Source organism: Juglans regia, chromosome 2 (genome assembly GCF_001411555.2).
Source record: "Juglans regia cultivar Chandler chromosome 2, Walnut 2.0, whole genome shotgun sequence".
NCBI lineage: Eukaryota > Viridiplantae > Streptophyta > Magnoliopsida > Fagales > Juglandaceae > Juglans > Juglans regia.
In genome coordinates, this window is record NC_049902.1 from 6,753,045 (window position 1) to 6,775,327 (window position 22,283).

Genomic DNA, 22,283 nt, shown 5'->3' on the forward strand with positions numbered 1-22,283 from the left:
ACCCGTTAAATGTAGGACAAGTGCAAGAGTCCTGGACCTAATCTAGTGTATTTTATTTAAGAATAATACTAGATACAGTTTTAGGATGCGAGACTTGTGTATTCTTTTTTAAAATAAATTAATTTTTCATATGAGGTTTAGATTTATACACTTTTTTTAAAAAATGTGCAAGATTTACACATCTAAATACTCTATAAATCATTTTAGTTTATTTAATATAAACCGAGAATTAGGCTTGGTTTGGATTGAGAGAGAGGTTCTCAATCCATCTCATCATTATAATTTTTATAAATTTTTACACAACATACAATAAATAATTCAATTTTTTTAAATTTTAAAATAATAATAATATTAAAAAATAATATTTTAATAATATTTTATTTAATTTTTAATTTTTATCTCAATACATTTCACCTCAATAGAGTATCCAAACCTAACCTTAAAAGAAAATAAACTGGCAAATAACATCAATTTCGGAAGATCTTGCAAACTCTTTGAAATCTCACATAGGCTGGAGTTTTAACAAGATTGATCGATTCCAAAATCAATTTGTGCAGTTGCACAATGGGCAGATATAAACTCTTTGTTTGATAGCATTTTAATAGAAATTATTTCTTCTACTATTTTATATATTGATAATGAAAAAGATCCACCTTAATTGTTTTTAATACTTTATATTTTATTTTTAATATGAATGCTTGCTTAGAGGAAGGAAAAAAAAAAAAGAAAAAAGAAAATAAACTGGCGAGCCCATAAAAAAGAAATTGAAAATAAAAGGAAGGAAAGCGTTTTTCCCTATATAATAGCTTGCGAGCCTCGAAGTTAACTTCAGTCAAAAACTAGGGTTTTTGCGTATTTCAGTTCGCTTTATAGTTATGGCCGAAGAGACCGCACCTGAACTCGCCGAAGTAAACTCGGCTGCCCAAGAGATGGAACTCGAACCTGTTGGACCCGATCAGGACCCGAGGGACGACGACAAAAACGGGGTCGAATCCGCGGCGACGAATAGCGACGTCCCGGGTTCGAAGCGTGCGAGAGAAGAAGGGTCCGAAGAAGAAGTAGACAACGTCGTTTTGGAGAAGAAGAAGAGGGTGGAGAAGTCCGTGGAAGAAGAGCGGTTGGAGAAGCAGGGGGAAGAAGGGGAGGAGGAGGAGAAGGCGCCGGTTCGGGTCAGCTTGGGTCCAAAGATTTTCGAGTCGTCGCTGGAGATGTTCGACTACTTCTACAAGTTTCTCCATTACTGGCCACCGAATCTCAATATCAACAAGGTAATACCATTTTTTACACTTTTTTTTCTTTTTTTTTTTTTAAATTTTGGTTGTAGAAAGTAATGCTCGGATGCTGATAAAGTGTAGAAGAGAAAATTGAATTTTTTTTCCCTTTCTATTTTTGCATAATTCCGATGCGTTACTGCAACCATTTTGATTGTTTGAGGTGAGTAAAACGATTTTTTTTTAATATTGTTTTATTTTTGAGTTTTTTTTCGTGATCTCAAATAATTAGTAAATTCTTTTCGAGATTCGTGTGTAATTATTTCAAGGTTCCTTTTAGCCCCCCTCCCCCCAATCTTCTTGTGGGATTTTACTCTCCCGCTTGATTGTTGGATATATTATATATTTGGTTAGTCTACTAAATCTCGGCAATCTTATGTGTTATTATTTTCCATAACCAATCATGGATATGTTCTTCTGGTGATAAAGTTGGATGTTATATAGACGAGTGGTCCTGAATTAATTATATTCTGGTTTCACAGATATAAGTTCGTTAATTAGTTCCTCAGGGGTGATTTCTGTGTATTGAAGTAGTTGTTAGCTTGTGACTATTGTTTTTTCCACAAAGGAAGTGTTGAAGCTTCTATTTGATTCTGCACGAGTCTGATGATGTGGAATTTTTGGTGCTGAGCTAGACTGCAGCAAGACAATTTTTTTTTCCTCTAAATTAATAAGTGAAAATAGATTATTGAGGAATAGCACAAGAGATAAGGACCAGACGAGTAAAGAAGATAAACATAGTCCATAAGGTTGTAGCTGGAATCGTTTAGTTAGGATTTGTCTCATTGAGTTTTACGTATCATATCAATAGTGTTATGGTCACATTTTTGGCTTTATATTGCAAATATTATGTGGAAGTGATATCACAACCTAAATGGAAATATACCAGGTAAAATTCATAGTGTGTCTTTCTATAAATATTGACGCCTGTAGCTCTCTGAACTTGCATTATCTGTATGTTAATTGGGTTGGTAGGATCATGAGATCTTGTCGGAAGTGGAATGCAGAGGTGGAGTCCTTGCTAAGGATGCCTGGTACATTTTGTAATATTCTAAATTAAGTATAGGAAGATGGTGAATGGGATCCCAAATGTGTAACCTACTAGCTCTTTTGGAGTATGAGCTTAGTTGTAGCTTTGGGCCTTCCTTGGGTCATTACACATTTGTTGAGGAACAATGTATGTGTATCTACAGACGCCCTTAAGTTCACTTATACAAAAAAAAAAAAAAAAAATGTTGAGCAACAATGTCTATCTATGAAATTAATTGATTAATAAATATGGATTTGGTTTCATAATATTGATTAAAAGGCTTGAAACTGACCTCTGATTACTTGTGGGGATAATGTAGGCAAGATGGACATTTTACCTTCTCCCCCTCTGGTGTGGAGGGGGAGGATGATGCACAGATGTAAGTTTTGATTTACGTCTGGTCTGTGGAAATTTTTTTCTAGTAGTTTGGCACTCTTTTCAGTAATTTCAGTTCTTTTGACAGATGGGGGGGTTGGGGGTATTAAGACTTTGTCAGAGATCTTTGGCATGTTTAGCTGCTCTCGTTGATCGTAGGCCATTACCGCTGTAATAGTTGCTAGTTTTGCATCAACTGCATTTTCAAACAAGATTCTGTAGATATCACTTATCAAAAAAAGATTCTATAGATATCTTGCATGGGGTCTGTAGAATTATATACGTTTGGGAACTCAATTGATGGAGCATCGTTTAGGTTTTTACCAAGTAGTCATACCTGATTCTGATAGTTTGTTGACTTCACTTATTGCTTTTATATAACATAGAGAAGCTAACATATGCAGTTTATGTTTGCCCTCAACTTCTCAGAAAATAAATTTTGCGTTTGGCATCAAATATAATAATCTTACTGTTCTGAAATTTTTGTTTACGAAAAAAGATGGAAGTAAATTGTCTGCAACTACTTTGCACATTGAATGTTGATTTTCTGTACAGTAAGATCACTGTGCGTTTAAATAGGACATTTGGTTCTGATTCTTTGATTACTAGTCCTATGCCAAACACTGAATTCCTGTTTCAGAACCACTGCATTGCATTTATATATGACCATTAACATGATAGGCCTTTTAATTATTCCCCCTTCTCCCTTCTCTTCTCTCTCCCTCTCTCTTCTCCTTCTATTTGCATTAACAAATTGCCACCTCATGCCTGTTGCTTTGTATTCACGAATTAAATGTAAAGCAGGATTTTAGTGGCCATACTTGAATTGTATAACGCATTTGATTAGAACTAACTACTGTAAAATTAATATCCTTTCTAATTTTTGTCTCAGTATGAGCACTTGGTGTTGATTGACCTACTTAAGAAGGGTCATCCAGAGCCAGGCACAAAGATTGGGGGAGGCATCAATGCTTTTCAAGTGCGATACCATCCATTATGGAAAAGTAGGTGCTTCTTCTTCGTCAGAGAGGATGAATCTGTTGATGATTTTAGCTTCAGGAAGTGCGTGGATAATATACTTCCCCTACCAGAAGAGATGAAGATAAAACCCAGTGTTGACAAGGCATTAAGTGGTCGTGGTGGTAAGGGTCGTGGTGGCCATGGTGGTAGAGGTGGAGGCCGTGGACGTGGCCGTGGAAGAGGGGGTAAGTCGAGGAACTGAGGTATCATGTTTAATTTACTGGATGTGGGTTTTGTTTGTGGCATGAAGAGTTCTGAGTTTTTTTGAGAAGAAACACCTACTTTACTTCAATTTTATCCTTCTGGCACGATTATACTTTTCTTTATTGTAGTTAGTATTGATCTTAAAGTGGGTTTTGTTATACGTGGCTTTCACCCTAGGATGCTGAAAGGGCGCCTATAGAGAGTTGTGAGATTGCAAGATAATTGCTGTGACACACTTGGGAACCTAACCAACTGTTGCTATAAGGAGGTCACAAGTTGTCCCATGAAATGAGCCATTTTCTCTTCTACTGTTTGGCTAAGTTGAGCTTAATAATAAAATAAACATATTCCTACCTTTCATCCACAACAGGCTAATATTAAGATTTGCACTTTTGTTGGGAGGAATGCTAGGGTAGAAAAGAGTTATGAGATTGCATTGGGGGCTCTTGTAAAACGATTTTGAAGACAAAAGACTGAGTGGGGTGCTCAAAAGTTATGTAGTTAATCTTAATATTGTTTGTTTCAAATGTAAGGCTTAGCATTTACCCAATTGGGTGCTTTTCGACTGTTTTGGATGGAAAAATTGATAGGTGTTAGGCTGTTGAGAATCGTGGTCTTGAAATCATAATGCATCAGCACCGATAAGTTGTTGGTCCTTGCGCGTTGGCTTGTTTGGGTAACGTGATATTATCATGTATTCTCAAAACTTCTCATTATATCATTTTCAAACTTCATTCAAATATAAAATACTTTTCAATTCTAAATCTCCAACTTTTTCATCTAAGTGATGTTTGGGATTTGAAATTGAAAATTGTTGTGTTTGATTGATATTTGAGAAGGAAATTTTGAGAAATTTTGAAACAAGATAATCTCATCAAACTTCCCAAACAACAACACGACGTCTCCTCATATTTCTAGTACAGGTGGTTCTAGTTACTCATTACAATCTAGAATGGTATCATATAATTTCAAATCATGTCCACAGTGTTTGCAAATATGTATAGAAAATGTAGAGGTAGCTACAGTTTCTGAACAGGGCAAGCATATATAGGAAATCAAGATTGAATAGAATAATACATTCTTGGGTGGGAGTCAGGACAAGATTAGGAGGAATATAGACAATCTTGATGGTGCCAATGATGGAGGAAATACGATGATGGTGAAAAACCCAGAGTGGTTATCGGAGGATGCTATCCTAGAGATATGAGGTAGAACTTGGGAGACTAGGGCTGAATACAAAATATGGGAATGATCGTCAGTCATATACGTGTTGTTGAGTTCACAAGATTAAATTGTTTTTTTTTTTTTTTTTGATAAGTTAAAGTTGATCAACAATTTATTTACATTATACATATAGATTTTATATCATTTTTTTTTATAATAAACACTCATACTGTTTTATTTATTTTGTTTGTACTTATGAGACTACTTTTATGTATATTAACAAATTGTAATGTATTTTTTTAAGATATGATGTATGTGTATTTGGTCTTTTATTATTGGATAAAATCAAGTACTTCCTACTCAAATGACCAATAATAATTCGAACAAAAGCAATCAAACCATTCGAACAGTAATATAGAACATTTGAACGTAATTCGTAATAGACGCTCAAACAATACTCGTAAACCGTTCGAACGTAACAATAGTTTGGATGCTTATTGACGATAGCGAACATGACATCGAATGCGTTCAAACATAGTTGTCTGTTCAACCACAAAGATTAACATTTGAACGAATTTATTTCGGTTGACCACTCACAAAATATGCGTTCAAACATAATTTATGGTAGAACAAAGTTATTTTACCGTTCGATCGGAAATCTGGGACAAAGCTAAATCGTCCTAAAAATTTTTTTTCTTTGGAACGCAATCAAACAATTTTGCTCAATTTCATCTCAAAAAATATTTTTTGAGATAAAATTAAACTTTTAGTCCTAAAAAACCTTTTGGGACATTGATATTGGGACGACCTCGGGACGGATTTTTTTGGTTTCAAAATATATTTTGTGATAAAATCACAATTCTTTGGAATGAAAATTTTCATTCCAAAAAACCTCTTCTGTTGTAGTGATTGAGCAAACCACACAGTTATTAAGAGTATATATATAATTACTTATTAATTTCAATTATACTTTTTATATATTACCTAATTAAAGGGATTATGACTGTATATCTTAAGCGGCTGTTCTCTCTCGTAAAAAGCCCAAGGCGATATCTCTCTCTCTCTCTTAAAAAGCCTCCAGATATGAGTTCCTTCTCCTTCCCCCTCTCATTCCCTCATTTCTCCATATACTCAATTTGTCTTTCAAGGTCATATTTTCTTAGTTTTTTTTTTTTTGTGTGTTTCTTTCGAAGCTAAAAGAGACAAATCTACAATTTTCCATCAACTCTCGAGAGATACATGCAGCACAAGAAGACTCCTAGGTCGTAACTCGTTCAGAGAATAGTGACGATTTTGCGAAAATCACAAGGCATGGTCCTCATGTGCCACCCATTTCGGCTACTCTTCTAACCACAAGCGCCTAATCACCAAAATTGCCACCATCAGATCTTTTAGATTTGACTTATGTGGTTGAAAAGAGACAAGCGTGATGCCTTCATGTGCCGTCAGATTGCGAAGCTTACCGGAGTTGGTCCAAATTATAATCCGTAATTTTTCGCATCTATCTTACTACTTTCCTTATTGTTTAGTAAAAAAAAAGGAGTTTGTTTTTTGGATTTTTGTTTGTAGAGGTCAGGTCCTTTCTTTCGATAAAGGGTGAGGTTGAGTTTCTGTTTAGGCAGAGTGTTGTCTCTTGAACGTTTGTCTGTAGGCAGTATCAGCAGTAGTAAAGACTAAACCAGTTAGAAAAAAGAAATAGTGTACTAGTGGAGCTCCAAATGTATTAACTGATTTATGAGGTAATGGTTGATTTGGGGATATTCCTGCATGTATCCAGTCTTGGATATAAGTTTCTCTCATGCATGAATGATGACAGTTTCCCTTAAAAAAAAAAAAATTAAAGAGATTATGAACCTAAACAACCAGACAATTAAAAAACCATCCATATGATCAAAAGAATAATTGGATAAAAATAAAATTTTTGTAGGATGTATGTCCTATTTTAATATTTAACCCATGTAACTATTTTTTGTTGAAATCCATAATATTTTTGATTGAAAGGTTTTCAACCGATCATAATTAGGTTGGGTTAAATATTAAAATATATGTACTTTTTTCCGAAACCCATTATGCAATCATGTACTTTCCCAAAGTTTTGGTCACAAAGTTTGATATTCACCTTGTTAACGTCGTGTTTCGTATGTCTTTGGGCTCAATTCCAACAATTTGGATTTGAGCCTTTATACTTGTACAATCAAGCAACAAATGGGGGTTAGGAGGGCTTTGTGGTAGCCGGAGAGCCTCCGATTCTTAAGTTAGTCGATCTCCTTAGTAGTTTGTGCTAAAGCGTGAGAGCTTAAAGAGTTTTTCTTACCCTTGGGAGGGAGTATATATATGGGATGGTGTGGTCCAAGGCACCTGTTAGTAGTGGCATGTTGGTGTGTGGGATGTGGTCTTGGCGGTAGATGATCTCCTGTCTTGTCGATTATGGTCGTGCTGCTTCATACTTGGACCATACTGCTGTCCTCCCATTTTTTGTCAGGCGACAGGTGGGCCATGCCTGATCGTGGCCATTCAGACTGGTCTGTACCCATTCTTGTCGTGGCGTGTTAACTTCACCAGTCATTAAATGCGGCGTGCCTCTACCCTGACATGCACTTCCTTGTCCTTCCTGCCATCAGTCATCTGGAGGTGGTAGTAGTCGTTTCTGACATCAGGTGCAAGGCTTGTCGGCCATTAAATGTTCCAAGCCCTCTTGCTCGGGGATCTCCCACGCTTTATGTATATAGCTTAGCCTTTCGACCCTGGGGCCTCCCGGGTTGGCCCAATTCTATCCTTTATCTTGGTTCTCCTATTGCTGGGCTGTCTAGAGTCCCATCTCCATTATGTGGGTGACCAATAGTCTTGAGGTCCCACTGTGGGCTGGGACCTCGTGTCCCGATCCGCTGGAGGGGGGGAGGGGGATAACCTCCCTCACAGTACCCTTCAAATTTCCACCACACAACGCGACCACGCTGATCTTGCAATATTCAATATTCAATAGGTGATAGGGTAGCGAGTCTCATCTGTCTATGTCATCCCTCCTTCCCACGTGGGTGTTGCTTAAAGGTTGGTTTTACTTGCGGCCCGAGTATTCCAAGGAAGGGCAAGGGGCTCCTTCAGAGAAAGGTACTTGGGTCGGGTTGGGCTCCTTGTGGGCCTGTTTCATGGGTCTTGGGGGAGGGAAAAATTCCCTTACACACCTAGTTTAAATTTTGAACATGCATGCAAAAAGGTTAAGATCATGAGTACGGATGGTAGGAGAAATTCAGTGTATTTATTCTTGATCAGTCAGTTAAAGGAAATAATAGTCTTTAAAGCCTAATACTATATATATACTAATATTCAATCATTTCTACCACTCATTTGCATCGAGGAGAAATATTAAAAATATATTAATGAGTTTCATGAACTGTAACTCCCAGTCAGTTTTCTTTATAATTAAGCTGATCTAATGAAATGAAAAAAAAAGTAATATCTAATGTAATGGCGTCGATATACTGTGTCTATTTTCTCTGAGTTTTAAAAGAAATTTAAATAAAAAATGTAAGAAATCTGTCATCATGATCATTCATGCATGTATGCTCGCATGTTGTAACTCACACATCCAGTACTACCACTGCACGTACATACACTCATGATTACATCATGCATGGCCGGCGCACGTTCCCCAAATTCATTAATTATATAATCTTGTTTTTTATTAGTCATTATTATATATATAAGTTCCTGGCGGCCACAACGTTTTTGCATCTCATCCAATGCATGCATCCATGCATGCAAATCGATTAAGTTTCCAAACTGATAGATGCCATTACTCTCGCATCGAATATCGATCTGAGAAACAACTAGAAAATCAAATTCCCTCGATCCGTCCTTCTTTATCCTGTATTTTGCTTTCTGATCTCCAACTCTTTCGAAAATGGGGAGCCAGAGTAGTCCCAATGGTTGGTGGTCTAAGAATGAAATGGTCTATGGAGATGACGACCCTTTCCTCTTTCAAAACCAAATGCCTTCAGTAGAGTACTTAAGGTAAGTGTACACACACACACACACACACACACACATATATCAGGTTTGATCAGTGTATCATTCTTCGATTTCTCCTGCCGTACCTGCGTTGTCGTCTCAAAAAAGTAATCAAATTGCTGAAGATTTATAATTTATAAACTACTTTATTGTTTTCCTTTTTTATATGACTATCTATTTCATGTACATTGCAGTAGTGGGTATTCTCTAATGGATTGGCAGTATGAATTGCCTATAGTAGAGAGCTTTCTAGATGCCTTTCCCTTGATGCAGGAGAGATTCCCTACTGATGATGATCCTCTGTATACACCTTTGGAACTTGAATCAATTGCCACAAGTACTGTAATTCAAGGTGATCATAACCATATATATATATATTATGTATGTATATGTCAATGCATGCTTCTATCCCTCAGTTGCTTTTTTCATTCGAGTTTGAATTACTTTGATCAAAAGGTCCTCACTTACAATGCAGATGATGTTTGCTATGGTTATGGGAGTCGGTTAGGAGTTTGGAATGAGATGGATACTAACATTAAACCTGAGAACCAAGATTTAATGTTGTGCGAAAATGATAAAAAGGACACGGACCGGAGTGAAGAGGAGGGGAAGATGAAGAGAGATTGCAGGGAAGAGAGATGCAGCAGTAGTTCAAGATTATTGTCCAGGAAAACCATTTCTCAGTTGTTTTACATGCCCATAATGCAGGCAGCCAAAGAGCTTAACGTGGGTCTCACACTTTTGAAGAAAAGGTGTAGGGAGTTAGGTATTCGTAGGTGGCCCCATCGGAAGCTGATGAGCCTTCAAACCCTAATAAAAGACATAGAGGTACCATCTCTCTCTCTCTCTCTCTCTCTCTCTCTCTCTCTCTATATATATATATATGCTATGTTTTTTTATTCCAGTTTATGTGTTCTGATTAAATTAGTGCGTGGGATCGATATCATGCAGGTGTTGGGTAAAGAGGAAGGAGAAGAGAGTGAAGCAAAATTGAGAAATGCAATAGAGATATTAGAGAGGGAGAAGAAGTTGTTGGAGGAAATCCCAGATATGCAACTTGAGGACAACACGAAGCGGCTAAGGCAAGCTTGTTTTAAAGCTAACTATAAGAAGAGAAAGCTCGGAAGGGATCGATCGATGATGTAATTTCACAGTACTCTTGCTCTTCTGGCAGCACTCGTGGCAATGTGGATGCATGGTATCATGAGTAACGAGAGAAGGGAAGAAGAAGAAGAAGATGATGATGATGAAAGATCTCTCTTTTTAAGATTCCTAGCTTTTCCAACCAGTTGCATTAATTTAATGTTCTAACTATAACAAGGCCAATGTCAATTTCCTTCAAGAAACAAAACGAAAAAGGTCAATCCGAACTTTTTTCTTTCTTTTGTGTGACCAATCTTGGATTAAATTCATGCAAAGAAGACGAGACTCATGCAAGTTAACTATGCAACTTTAAGTTGTATTTGGTTGCAAGACTTAGATTTCAGTCTAATTTTAAGCTGAGTCAAATATCTAAATATCTAATTCTCAAATTACTAAACTCATTTCAACTCAAAACTTCCTTATACATGGAACTCACAACCTTGTTCAACTTAATACATCTTTATATGTGGCATCCACAACATTTTTTGACTTTCCATAAAAAGTATTAAATTCATCTTAACATTCAAATACACTTTAAACTCGGTTGAGATGGACCCTACATAACTCCCTCCATTACTCAACTCACTAATATTCATTAAAAACTGAACTCAGTTCAACATCCAAATCCAGCTATGGTTTAATACCACTATTATTTGCTTGGTTGGGATTAGGTTATGACTCATGAAGTCTGTCTGTCTTGAGGGAGTGTCTGTACGTAGCTCCTTGCCTGTCGAGTTCCAGCTTCCCTACAATTCCGAAAATATAATATAACATATAAGATGCTACTGTATTCTCACCGAAGTTGAAATTATTATGATCTTTTCCTAATTAAGTACCCTATTTCCTCGTCAAAAAGTGAACTAATTTGTATTACTTGTTTATCTCTTCTTAATTAGTGACTCATGAACCTTCCTTTTGATGGTTAAGGCCGTGATAAGTGGTATAATAACATTAATATAAATGTGAAAAGTGGTATAATATTAAGGTAGGTGATGACTGCTGTGTAGATGCATTACAATTAGCAGCAACCAGATTGAGTAGGACTATGATATCACCCTCACTTGTAACCAATTACCATCCATTCATGAAACCAATTATCATCTCACTACAATACCTTGATCAATGCCTAGTCTATGTGCAATTCAACTCTGGAGGTTGGGGTTTTACATGTAACAGGAAATAAAACAGTGAGGCATGCGTTTGAACCCTTTGTCATCTTCGTTTGCTAAGTATTATGTTTTGTGTTAAGCGTTCTTCATTGTTAGGGGGAGTTCAGGTTCACACTAGGATTTTGAGAGATGGGCATGGATCGAACAGCCTATTGCTCGCTTCTTTGTCATGAGCTTGTACTCGTTTTGTGAGAGGTGTGATGAGCATGTCAGGTGTTTGATGAGATAGGTGACAGAAATAATAAGTTGGAATTTGGTGAAATGATTCGTGGTTTCATTGAAGAGCATAATTATTTATGTAATTCTCTTGTTGTGATTTACTCACACTGTGGGTGTTTGGATAAGGCTTATGGGGTATACAAGGGAATGCCCAACAAGAATGCGGTTTCGTGGAGTACAATGATTTCTGGCTAAGCGATGAACTATTGAAACATTTTGTGGGATGCAAAAAAAAAAAAAAAAGATTTCTGGTTTGAGCGATCAGACCTCTATTAGATTTCTTGCTCATTGTGGGATGGTTGACAAGGGAACGACTTTTATGATCATATGAGCGCAGAGTTTGGGATAAAACTTTAACATTCATAATTATGGGTGCATGCATGGTAAAATCTCTTGGGTTGTGCTGATTTGCAGGACCTAACTAACATACAGAATTCATGGGTCATGCTACCCTTGGGGAAAGAGTACTGATTGGACATTTTATTGAACTTGAAGATCAATAAGCAGGGGACTATGTTCTTTTGAACATATATTCCTCGGATGGCAGGCAAGTGGGACAAGCTGTGGAAGTGAGGAAATTAATGCAGCAGACAGCAATCCCACACGACCAACACTCACGACACCTTGCTTTGGCACAATTGTTTTGAAAGGAGTACCACATGAGTTTGTTATGGATGATGGATGTTTCAGATCTACCAAAAGGGTGAGATATATGAGATGCTGAATGAGATCAACAAGTAACTGAAGACGACATATAGTTGGTTATGTTGCTGAAATCTCCTCTGAATTGCACAATTTGTGAAGAAAAAGGGAATGTACTCTTTTATCACAGTAAGAAATTTGCTATTGCTTTTGTGGTTCTTGGGCACAACAATCAGAGTGGCCAAGAATATCCGCACCTGAGTTTGATTTCCACAATTTTGAAAAGTTTCTTTCAGGGGTTTGTAACCAAGAGGTGACTATTTGAGACCGGACTCGGTCTCACTGTTTCAAAAGATGCTGCTCCAGCAAAGACTACTGGTAAGAACCTTTGGGTTGGAGAATCACTTTATGCAAAGCTACCACAAATGAGTTTAATGTGTTTGCTAGAGATGAAAGGGCAGGTTTGTGTTACACTAGTCCTATTGTGTGAGAATGAGACACAGAAGGATTTCCCACTTCCCAAACATATTCAAATAACATTTCAAGTACCAAAATGGCAACAATAGGTCGATCCATTCTCGCATACACACATTCTAACATTTGAATCAGATCATATCCATCATCACTAATTGGATATATTTCATCCTATTCCGGGTCTGAAGTTCAAGTCACAGTTTGAGAGAAGCAGAACAGGATCCTGCTCGGTAAAATGAATTCAACATGAATGGAGCTGATAACAGTGATATTATACAATTCGAGTGTGCCATTTTCTTTCTCATTTCGAGGAAAAGGTGCGGGAGGAAAAGAAAACGCGAATCGGACCTAAAAGAGTTCCTGGTTTAATCCGAATTAACTGAGGTGCTGATGACAAACTTCAATATAGAGCACCAGCCATCTTATTTCAAAACTGTCAACCATTAAGTGGTGCCAGTACGAACGATTACATTGATATAGAGTCTACAACATCGGAGTATCCACCTCTAAACTTTTCAAAACCTCAAAATATTGAAGAGAGAAAACAAATCTACAAAACTGAAAGTCCTGATGCAATGATAAATCCCGCAAATAGACCAGACACTGTCACAGTCTCTAAAGCAGACGTTATAATGACGAGGTAAGGGCTTCAAATCACCCAGAATTCTTATGCAGTCACTGTTTGCTTCTGAGCAAACGCAAGCCCCTTCTCAATGCTGGACCTCAATTCTGGCTTAAGGGCTTCCAGAGCCTTCTGCTCATATTCAGTCAGACCTTGGAGGTCGGAGGTAATCAAAGCTTCCACACCTTGCCTTCCAAGCTTAACTCTAGACGCAAAGAATGGAAGCTCGGTCAGATCTGACTGAACATAGCAGCACTCGTATACATCCCCATCTCCGTCAAGTGCACGAAGAGACGACTCAACAAATCTCGCTGCTGCATATGCCATTGATAATGTAGCAGACCCGGTACCTGCTTTTGCCTCCACAACTTCTGTCCCAGCATTTTGGATCCTTACAGTCAGCTCTTGAATTTCTTCATCGGTAAAGCTAACTGAGGGTTTTGTCTTTGATAGCAGGGGTAGAATAGTTATCCCTGCATGTCCTCCCACAACTGGGACATCAACATCAATCAGCTTTAGGTTCTTCTTCTGAGCAACAAAAGTGTTTGCCCTCACAACATCCAGTGTAGTGACACCAAAGAGCTTCTTTGGGTCATATACACCCTTCTGCTTCAGAACTTCTGCGGCAATTGGCACCGTTGAGTTAACTGGATTACTAATAATATGGATGAAGGCATCAGGGCAGTTATCAGCAACAGCCTCAATCAAGTTCCTAACTATGCCAGCATTGATGTTGAAGAGGTCATCACGAGTCATACCGGGTTTCCTTGGAACCCCAGCAGGTATGACAACGACATTTGCGCCTTTCAAGCAATTGGCTAATTCAGAAGGTCCAGTGAAGTCCAGAACTTGCGAAGGAGTGTTGCAGTGACTGAGATCAGCTGAAACTCCCTTGACATTTCCTATATCATAAAGGTTCAAGGTAGAAACCAATGGAGACATTTTGATAAGAAGCGCCAAGGGCTGACCTATCCCTCCAGCAGCTCCAAGAACTGCCACTTTGAAAGTTGCCTGGGGCTGCAGGTGATAATGAGAACTCTGATTTTCGTTCTGGGCCTTCGGGGCAAAAGAGCCTCGAAGAGCGGCAATGGTTTCCTTGCTTAAGAAGGAGACTCCGACTCACAGTCACAGATTGCAGCCTTGAGGCCACTGAAACTCTTTAGCGGGTTCTGGGAGTTAAACCTCACACCAAAAGGCTTTGATTGAGGAAGTGAGCCTGCTTTGCGGCCAAGGGAGACATTTGTTCCAATTGAAAAGGTAGCTGCTGAAGTTGCTGCCATTTCAAACTGTGTAAAACAGCAAGAGTATAAGGGCCTTATCCATTGACAATATGCATGAGCACTTAATAATCACTCGAGCTTCATAAATACTATCCATTTTGCTTTCAAACTGATCTAATCTAAGAACTTAAGCTGCGGTACTTCCTACTAGGTTGAAATACATTAGAATCTTCAAATTAAAAAATGAAAGAAATTTATATAAAAAAAAAAACTAAACCCAATGAGAATGTAATTCTGTTTACACAAATTCTTTCAACCAGCATCATTCCAATGTTCAGCATGTAAGTGTAGTCAATCAAAATTACTGATCTTAAACAGAAACTCCACAGACGATGTCCTTTAAGTTCACTGAGAAGAGTTTAGAAAACGATAGCTTCTGCTTTCTCAAGAACATTGTTCACAAGAACTCTATATGAGCTGTTATACACTTTCAAATAGATTCATTATTCAAATAAAGAAAAATATATAAATCCCTGCTATGAGCCTATGAGACGACTTAGGAAGTTAGGTTCAATTCTGAATTTCATTACATAGAAATTCTACCAAGCATTATGCTATCAATATGAACATACAAGTATCGGATTTCATAAATTCACAAAAAACAGTGAATTGGAAAAAATTACACGGAACTCACAGTCAAGGCTGAAATTCTTGTTGCAAAAGCTTCAAAATTTGGAAGGAAAACCTATCCAAGAATAGTGTTGCTTCAAAAGGATTGCAAACCACACAATAACGTCAATACTTCCTAATATGATAAGGCAAGAAACCCATCGCATTTTTTTTTCTTTTGTTGTCATTATCTTGAATATTGATAAGCTAAAAGATTAAAAATAATTGTAAATCTTGCATTCAGAAACAAGAGACCGACTCGAAAACGTAAACCAAAAAATTTGCGGCAACTAGCATCCCCAGATCCGGAGATTCCCAGATTCAAACAAACCCACATATCCGCCATACAAAGAACAAGCTCGAGATCTTACACATGATAATTAGCAAATGAATAAACAGAAAACCAAATAAATCAGACAACAAATCTTAGGGAAACGAAAATACAAGAGGAAAGTGAAAGAGTCGTAGGGAGGGATAGAGAACCTGGAGATGAGGAACGGATGCCAAAGGAAGAAATGAAATGAGAGGAGGTTTGGGGGTGGGAGACGGAAGCGCTACGAGCTTCGTAATTTATAAGGGTTTTAGTTCGGGAAGTCCGTCCCTTGGCTTAGGAGGAATCACTGCCTTTTGACAACGCTAAAATCTTCAAACCGAATATCCATTCTTGGCTTGTAATAAGATTCTTTATTTATTTATTTATTTATTTATTTATTTATAAGTATGTAATAAGATTCTTTATATTTTTTTAAAAAAAAATTATCATCTATTTTCTCATTATAACATGATGTCATATTAGATGACAGGTTCATAAGTGTCATATAATAAATAATTTATAATAATTTAATGTCATATCATGGAATTATAAGAACTAAAATAATGAATTGCATTACTCTTTTTTTTAAATTAAATATATTTTTTAAGAATAGCTAAAAAAAAAGAAAAAAAAACATTTTGGCTCTCTCTATGTTCAAGGTATTAGAACAAAAAATAAATAAAAACTATATTTTTTAAAGATAGTTATATTTTCTTTGATCAAATAGTAACAACATATTGGTTTAAATATACATTACAATCAATTTATTTGATCCGGTAAAATTAAGGTGGAAATATATATAAAATGATATAAAAAGGGTAATGACACGCTCACAATAATTTTATAACTAATTTATGATTTATTCTATTAAAAATAATTTTAATTTGAGATAATTATCATCAATTTTAAATAGAATCATAAAAGAATTGTAAAATAGTACTTGTTATTTTATCATCTTTAAAATTAATAGAGATCAATTGCAAGGAGTCAATAGTGGTAGGTGCGCATGAGAAAAAGTACATACTTTAATAAATCCATCTTTATACCAACTTTTGAAATAAAGAGAAATACAAAAAGAAAAAACATATTTACTATGCTCTAATTTTATTTTTATTCTATTAGGATAAGGTGACATATTTATTGGTATTTAACTTTTTTCAAACTAAAAAAATAAAAAACTGATCCAATAGCAATACAAGTAACATATGTTATGTAATAAGATGAAAATAAAATGAGAGTGTAATACGGCGGAGACGTATTATGATTTATATGTTATATAAGCTCGTTTGGATGACGAGATATGATGAGATGAGATGATTTTATATGAGTTTAATAAAATATTATTAAAATATTATTTTTTAATATTATTATTATTTTGAGATTTGAAAAAGTTAAATTGTGTATTATATTTTGTGTAAAAATTTAAAAAAATTATAATGATGAGACGAGACGAGACGTTTCTCTATCCAAACAAGCTCTTAAAGACTTATTTGAGAACACAAATATCTCATTTCATTTCAAAATTTCATATAACTTACTTCTCTCATTTAACCACAAATACAAACATTTTTTCAATTTTAGATCTTCAACTTTTTCATTTAATTATTACTTTTTCATATTATTAGGTAATAATTAAGTAAAAAAGTTGAAAATTAAAAATTAAAAAATATTTGTGTTTGTGGTGTTTAGATATTGAGATGATATGAGATAATAGTATCTTGCTATCCAAACCAAGCATTAATCCAAACAATTTTAGACCAAAAAAGCTCAATCCTCAAAATATTTTACCTAGATTTTCCTAACAAATAAAAACTAAAAACACTTTCATAAATTAAAAAATAAAAATAAAAAATCTGAAATAATTTGTTTTCCTCTGAGTACAGCCTCCATTACCTTTTCAAACCCTAATAAAAACATCTCTAAAAAGGTTTTTTTCAATTCAAGCATAAAGAAATAGCAAGGAAACAATGCCTATGCTGCAAAATTCCATCACACAGGTTGCATTTATCCTTCCCTTTTCAGAAGGCTTAGAAGGTAAGTGAGGAAGAAAACAATCAAATTTAAAGCTCATAGCTTTGTCTTACAAACTAATTACTATCTTTTAAGTGAGAAAATACAAAATAAAAAAACATGAAAAGGAAAAAGAAAGAAAAAACAGGATGCCACCTAACCTGACCTACCTCTCCCAATCCTTTTGACTTTTCTCACAGACAGTAATGCTACAAATAGAGAAAAGCTATTTTGCCGTCCCAGTGGTACTCCTCAAGTGTACTGTTTAATATGTTTTTTTAATTTAATAATTAAAGAAGTGATTTTAAATATTTTAATGTATTTTTTTTTATTTTTTTAAAATATTTAAATATATTAAAAATATGAATAGAAAAAAAAAAATTACAAAAACAACCGGCGGTAAGACTAAACAATGCTACTCGGGCGGTAGAGTAGCACTGCTCTATAAAATATCACCCTTAAATCATTTTTTTTATTTTTAAATTCAAAGGTTAATAGAATTTGCAACCTTCCTTCATGCCTCTTTTCTTACTCAATGCTGCCTTGCCCTTGTGCGTTTTTGATATCTGGGTTAATAAAAAAAGGACAACTAAATCGCTGACCAATGTCATTATGAGAAATTCTGTTTGCAGTCTCCACTTGAGGATTGTATGTGCATGGCCTTTATTAAATGAGAAAAAAAATTATTTTAGAAAGGATAATTTTGTAATTTTTAAAAATTTTAAAACTAAAATAACTTAGACTTACATTGTAATCTCCAAATAAAGACTGTACCTAGCATTGCTATGCCATTATACATGCTTCCATACATTTTTCTATTTGGTAGACATGTAGTAGCATTTCAATTTCTAAGGGACCCTGTTCATCAAAGGAGAGGCTTAATATAGACACCTTGTCTATCGTAAAAGCTACTAATTACAAATTACACATTTTGTTTTTGTTGTTGAAAGTATCAATAAATTTATCAAAAAATACTATTAATCATCTTTCTAATATTATCCATTTGATATGATATCAAATGATTATCTGATACATATATTTACAATTTGTAATTATACTTTTACTTATAAGACTCATTTTATCAATTTTATTTTTAAATTTAAAATTTCATAATTTCTAACATATCAATAATTTTCACGTGGAAAAATAAATTTTTTATAAATTTATGTTTAAGTACAAATCGCATTTTTCTTGTCAGATATATATATATATATATATATATATATATATGAAGAATAGTGGATAGTTTTCTAATCACACGTAAAAGGATCCCAAATGGATGACAGCAAAGGAAAGGGCAGGATACGTTAAAGATAGTAAGCATATGCAAGGCATTGTGGATTCATTGACTAGATGTTGCCTAAAGTTCTATAGAACATCATAACTGGAGAACATCTGAACTAAACTTGAAATGCAGATTGATTTATGGGTACAAAGAAAGAAACTGTCCTAATGCTGAAGTACTAACAAATTAAGAGACAGATATCTCACTAAAATGGATTTCTTTCATAGGCTAAGCTTGTCCATCTCCCTCCTAAGTGCATTAGCCCTCAGCAAGCTCCCAATGATGTTCACAGCCAACTTCAAGTCCTGCAGAGGATTCCCAGGCGCCACTGTCTTGTACAAGTAGCTATCAAAAGTCATCTTCTGCACATATTCATCTGCACACATCTCCACAAAGGCTTCCCTTGCCGGGTTCGACCTGTAGAACACCTTCTGCAACACATCCAGCACCTTGTATGTTGGCCAGTAAGTCTTGTCCCACTTCTTCAAATACTTCCTCAAGTCCCCCTCATCCACCATCCTCTTCCCATTCTCCGACCCTTCAACAATAGCCTCAGCACACATCCTCCCACTCTTTGCAGCAAAATAGATACCTTCACCAGAGCATTTCGTCACGTAGCCGGCTGCATCTCCTACCAAAGCCACTCTTCCTAATAACCTGCGCGGGCGGGGGTGTTCGGGAATTGGGTGTGCCTCAACTCGTATTAGCTTACCACCCCAAATCTTGTCCTTGGCTCTGTTCCTTGTTGCAAGTTGGAACTTCTTGATGTCTCCTTTGTGGGTTACAGTGCCGGTGCCAACAGCCACATGATCGCACTTGGGGAAGACCCAACCATAGAAGTCGGGTGAAACATCATCTCCCACATACACCTCGGCAAGGTTCTCATAGTATACCATTTTATCATCGGGGATTTTGATCCTCTCCTGCAGTCAGAGAGACAGAATCTAGAATTCAGTGATGCATTACAACGCAAGTACTTAGAATTTCACCAGGAATAAACCAGCAAAAATTAACCAAACTTCCCATTTCTAAAACTCCCATCCAAAGCATTACCATGTTAAAAAATTTCGAATGTCTTAACATCCAATAATATCTTAGCACACATTCATTTATCTATGATTATATATGATGCTGCCATTGATCGAGACCCAAAGAAATCAAACAAATTTTCACATTGGACAACACAAATCCTATATTATTCAGACAGATAAACAAATACTATATTATCCCAAACACATTTACAAATCTTAAATTAACAAACTTTGTTTTTTTTTTTTTTTTCTTTCCCATAACATTAGTCATACATTACCTGAAATGCGATGGCGTAGTCGTAATCACCAGCACCAATGCCCTTGGCGACACGAGAATTAGCCCCATCGGCGCCGATCACCGCATCCACCTCCAACGTCCGCTTCTCCCCAACCCCACCGGCTTTCCCGTCGTACCCTGTGTAATGCAGCACGTACGGAGAAACTCCATCTCTCGGTATGTCCATCTTTAGAAACAACCCATTGATGACCTCGGCGCCACTCACCTTGGCCCGGTCCCCGAAGGTACGAGTCCAGGACCTCGCGCCGTACCATCCCTATGTACTCGTGGGGCTTCAGGGTCTGCCCGATGTCGACGGCAACATTCGAGGGAGATATCATCTTCATCCGGGTGACCCGGCGGTCAATGATGTCCAATGGGAGGTCGAATTCCCCTACCATGCAAAGCGGTATGGCTCCGCCACAGGGCTTGCAGTTGTCCATCTTACGCTCGATTAGGTACGTCTCCACCCCGCCTTTGGCGAGGGTATCGGCAGCAGCCCCTCCGGCTGGTCCGCCACCGATAACCGCCACCCGGAGGTCTCGATTGGTGAGTTTCGGAGCAGACTTGGAGGCAACGACAGGTAGTTTTCTGGGATTAATTATCGAGCTGGGTTTCGCTTGGGAAGTCAAATGGGGCTTCTCCAAAGAGGCTTGACGGAGGCCAACGAAGGATTTCAGAGCAATGGAAGTCATTTTGGCTGGAGTTGGAGCCGAAACAATGAGAGTGATTCAGTGAAGACTGAAGAGTTGGGTTTTTGTTGGGAGTTGGTAGAACTTCAGCCTTGTATATATTGATATCTCACATGGCTGTGCCTCTTAATATATACACGAAAATAAAAGAATATTCCTAATGCTTGGACAAATGTACAAGTTAGCATTCAAGATATTCGGTTACAATAGATGGTTTGTTGAAATAGTTTTGAAATAGAACCGTGCTACAGCCCCCGCTCCCTGTCCCGCTCTCAGTCCCGCTCAGTGTAAAATGTAGTGTTTTTTTATTTTATTTTTTTATATATGTATTTTTTTAACACTATAAAATATTTTTTAAAAAAATAAAAAAATTATAATATCATTAAAAAATACTTACTTAATCATTAAATAAAAAAAATATATATTAAAAAAATAAAAAAAATATAGCGAGACCAGAAGCGGGACCGAGAGCGGTGAGAGTAGCATTATTCTTTGAGATATTGTGAGTGCTGCTGTGTACGCTGCATGAAGTCTGCATGTGATACTATTGCATTCTGCTGCACGTATTCGTAGGACTCCTCTGCATATGCTGCAGGCTGTGCACCGTACTTAGCACGGGTGCATTGCATCGAACTATGAGACTGTTTGGGCAGTTGGATGGTGGAAATGGACGGATGTAAATTGATGAGTATAATGAGATAGATTTTTTGGGAAGAGTCCCTCTTCGGAACAGCCCAACTGATTATAGGAGAAAAACAACCCACCAATAACAATTAGACATGTAGGAAAATGGAGAAATATACGCTACACAAACACACACATGATTAAAACCCAAACAAATGAAAACAGAAAGAGAGAGAGAAAGAGAACACTGTGGAAGCCTCTCGCCCAGATCAGGTCCCTCACCCCTCCATCCCTCCCTCTCTCTCGCCCAGACGAAACTTCATGATTTATAGGAAATAACAATCACCACAAAAGAGAGAGGGAGAGAGAGAGTTCGTGAAAACTTTGAGTGGAGGGAAAAAAAAAAACAAAAAAATCTAGAAGATTGGTGTTGTTGTGAAATTTTGAGGCTACTGGTTCTGAGCTCCGGTACGAGCACTGTTTTTCTTTTTTAACAAAGAATAAATAGGCAGGAGCGGTTTGTTAAACTAGAATAGAAATGGATCAATGTTTCCTATATGGAACGGTGAGCTAAGGGTTTTAACCCAAGGTTCTAGGAATTAGGAGTCAAGCATCTGTTATAGCACCTCTATGGGTAGCTCTCTCTAAAAGAAGGGTGAATATTTCCTACGACCCTTTCTCCTACAGCTAAGGTTAATAGATAAGCAAAGACTTAAGTAAATGAAACCTCCGGCTCTTTCTTGCTTGCAGCTCTTGCAGGGGAGGGGTTTCGAATTCGCAGGAAGTTTGTCATTTGTTATGGGTTTTAGTTAAATGTGTGC

General features: G+C 36.7%; 3 protein-coding genes and 1 pseudogene across 4 annotated transcripts; 2 read left to right on the plus strand and 2 right to left on the minus strand.

Annotated features, from left to right (window-relative positions):
* The first annotated feature begins 782 nt into the window (after window positions 1–782).
* LOC108995481 (protein EMBRYO DEFECTIVE 514) lies at window positions 783–4,075 on the plus strand. Its single transcript, XM_018971058.2, has 2 exons — window positions 783–1,268; window positions 3,569–4,075. Exons 1-2 carry the CDS (start codon window positions 876–878, stop codon window positions 3,896–3,898), a joined length of 723 nt encoding a protein of 240 aa, XP_018826603.1. The 5' UTR covers window positions 783–875; the 3' UTR covers window positions 3,899–4,075.
* A 4,890-nt stretch (window positions 4,076–8,965) lies between these two features.
* Window positions 8,966–10,218, plus strand: LOC108995442 (protein RKD2-like). The gene is made up of 4 exons (XM_018971018.2): window positions 8,966–9,075; window positions 9,267–9,424; window positions 9,548–9,900; window positions 10,024–10,218. The coding sequence occupies exons 1-4, from the start codon at window positions 8,966–8,968 to the stop codon at window positions 10,216–10,218; spliced, it is 816 nt and encodes a 271-aa protein (XP_018826563.1).
* Window positions 10,219–13,104: 2,886 nt separating this feature from the next.
* Window positions 13,105–15,834, minus strand: LOC108995464 (malate dehydrogenase, chloroplastic). The gene is given in 3 exon segments (XM_018971037.2): window positions 13,105–14,453; window positions 14,456–14,627; window positions 15,714–15,834. Coding segments are annotated over 2 exon segments (1,233 nt in total). The 5' UTR covers window positions 14,622–14,627; window positions 15,714–15,834; the 3' UTR covers window positions 13,105–13,386.
* Window positions 15,835–19,044: 3,210 nt separating this feature from the next.
* LOC108995488 lies at window positions 19,045–20,900 on the minus strand (annotated as a pseudogene). The gene is made up of 2 exons (XR_001996866.2): window positions 20,148–20,900; window positions 19,045–19,761 (listed from the first exon to the last, which is right to left on the minus strand). The product of XR_001996866.2 is annotated as a geranylgeranyl diphosphate reductase, chloroplastic-like (transcript).
* Between the last annotated feature and the right edge of the window lie 1,383 nt (window positions 20,901–22,283).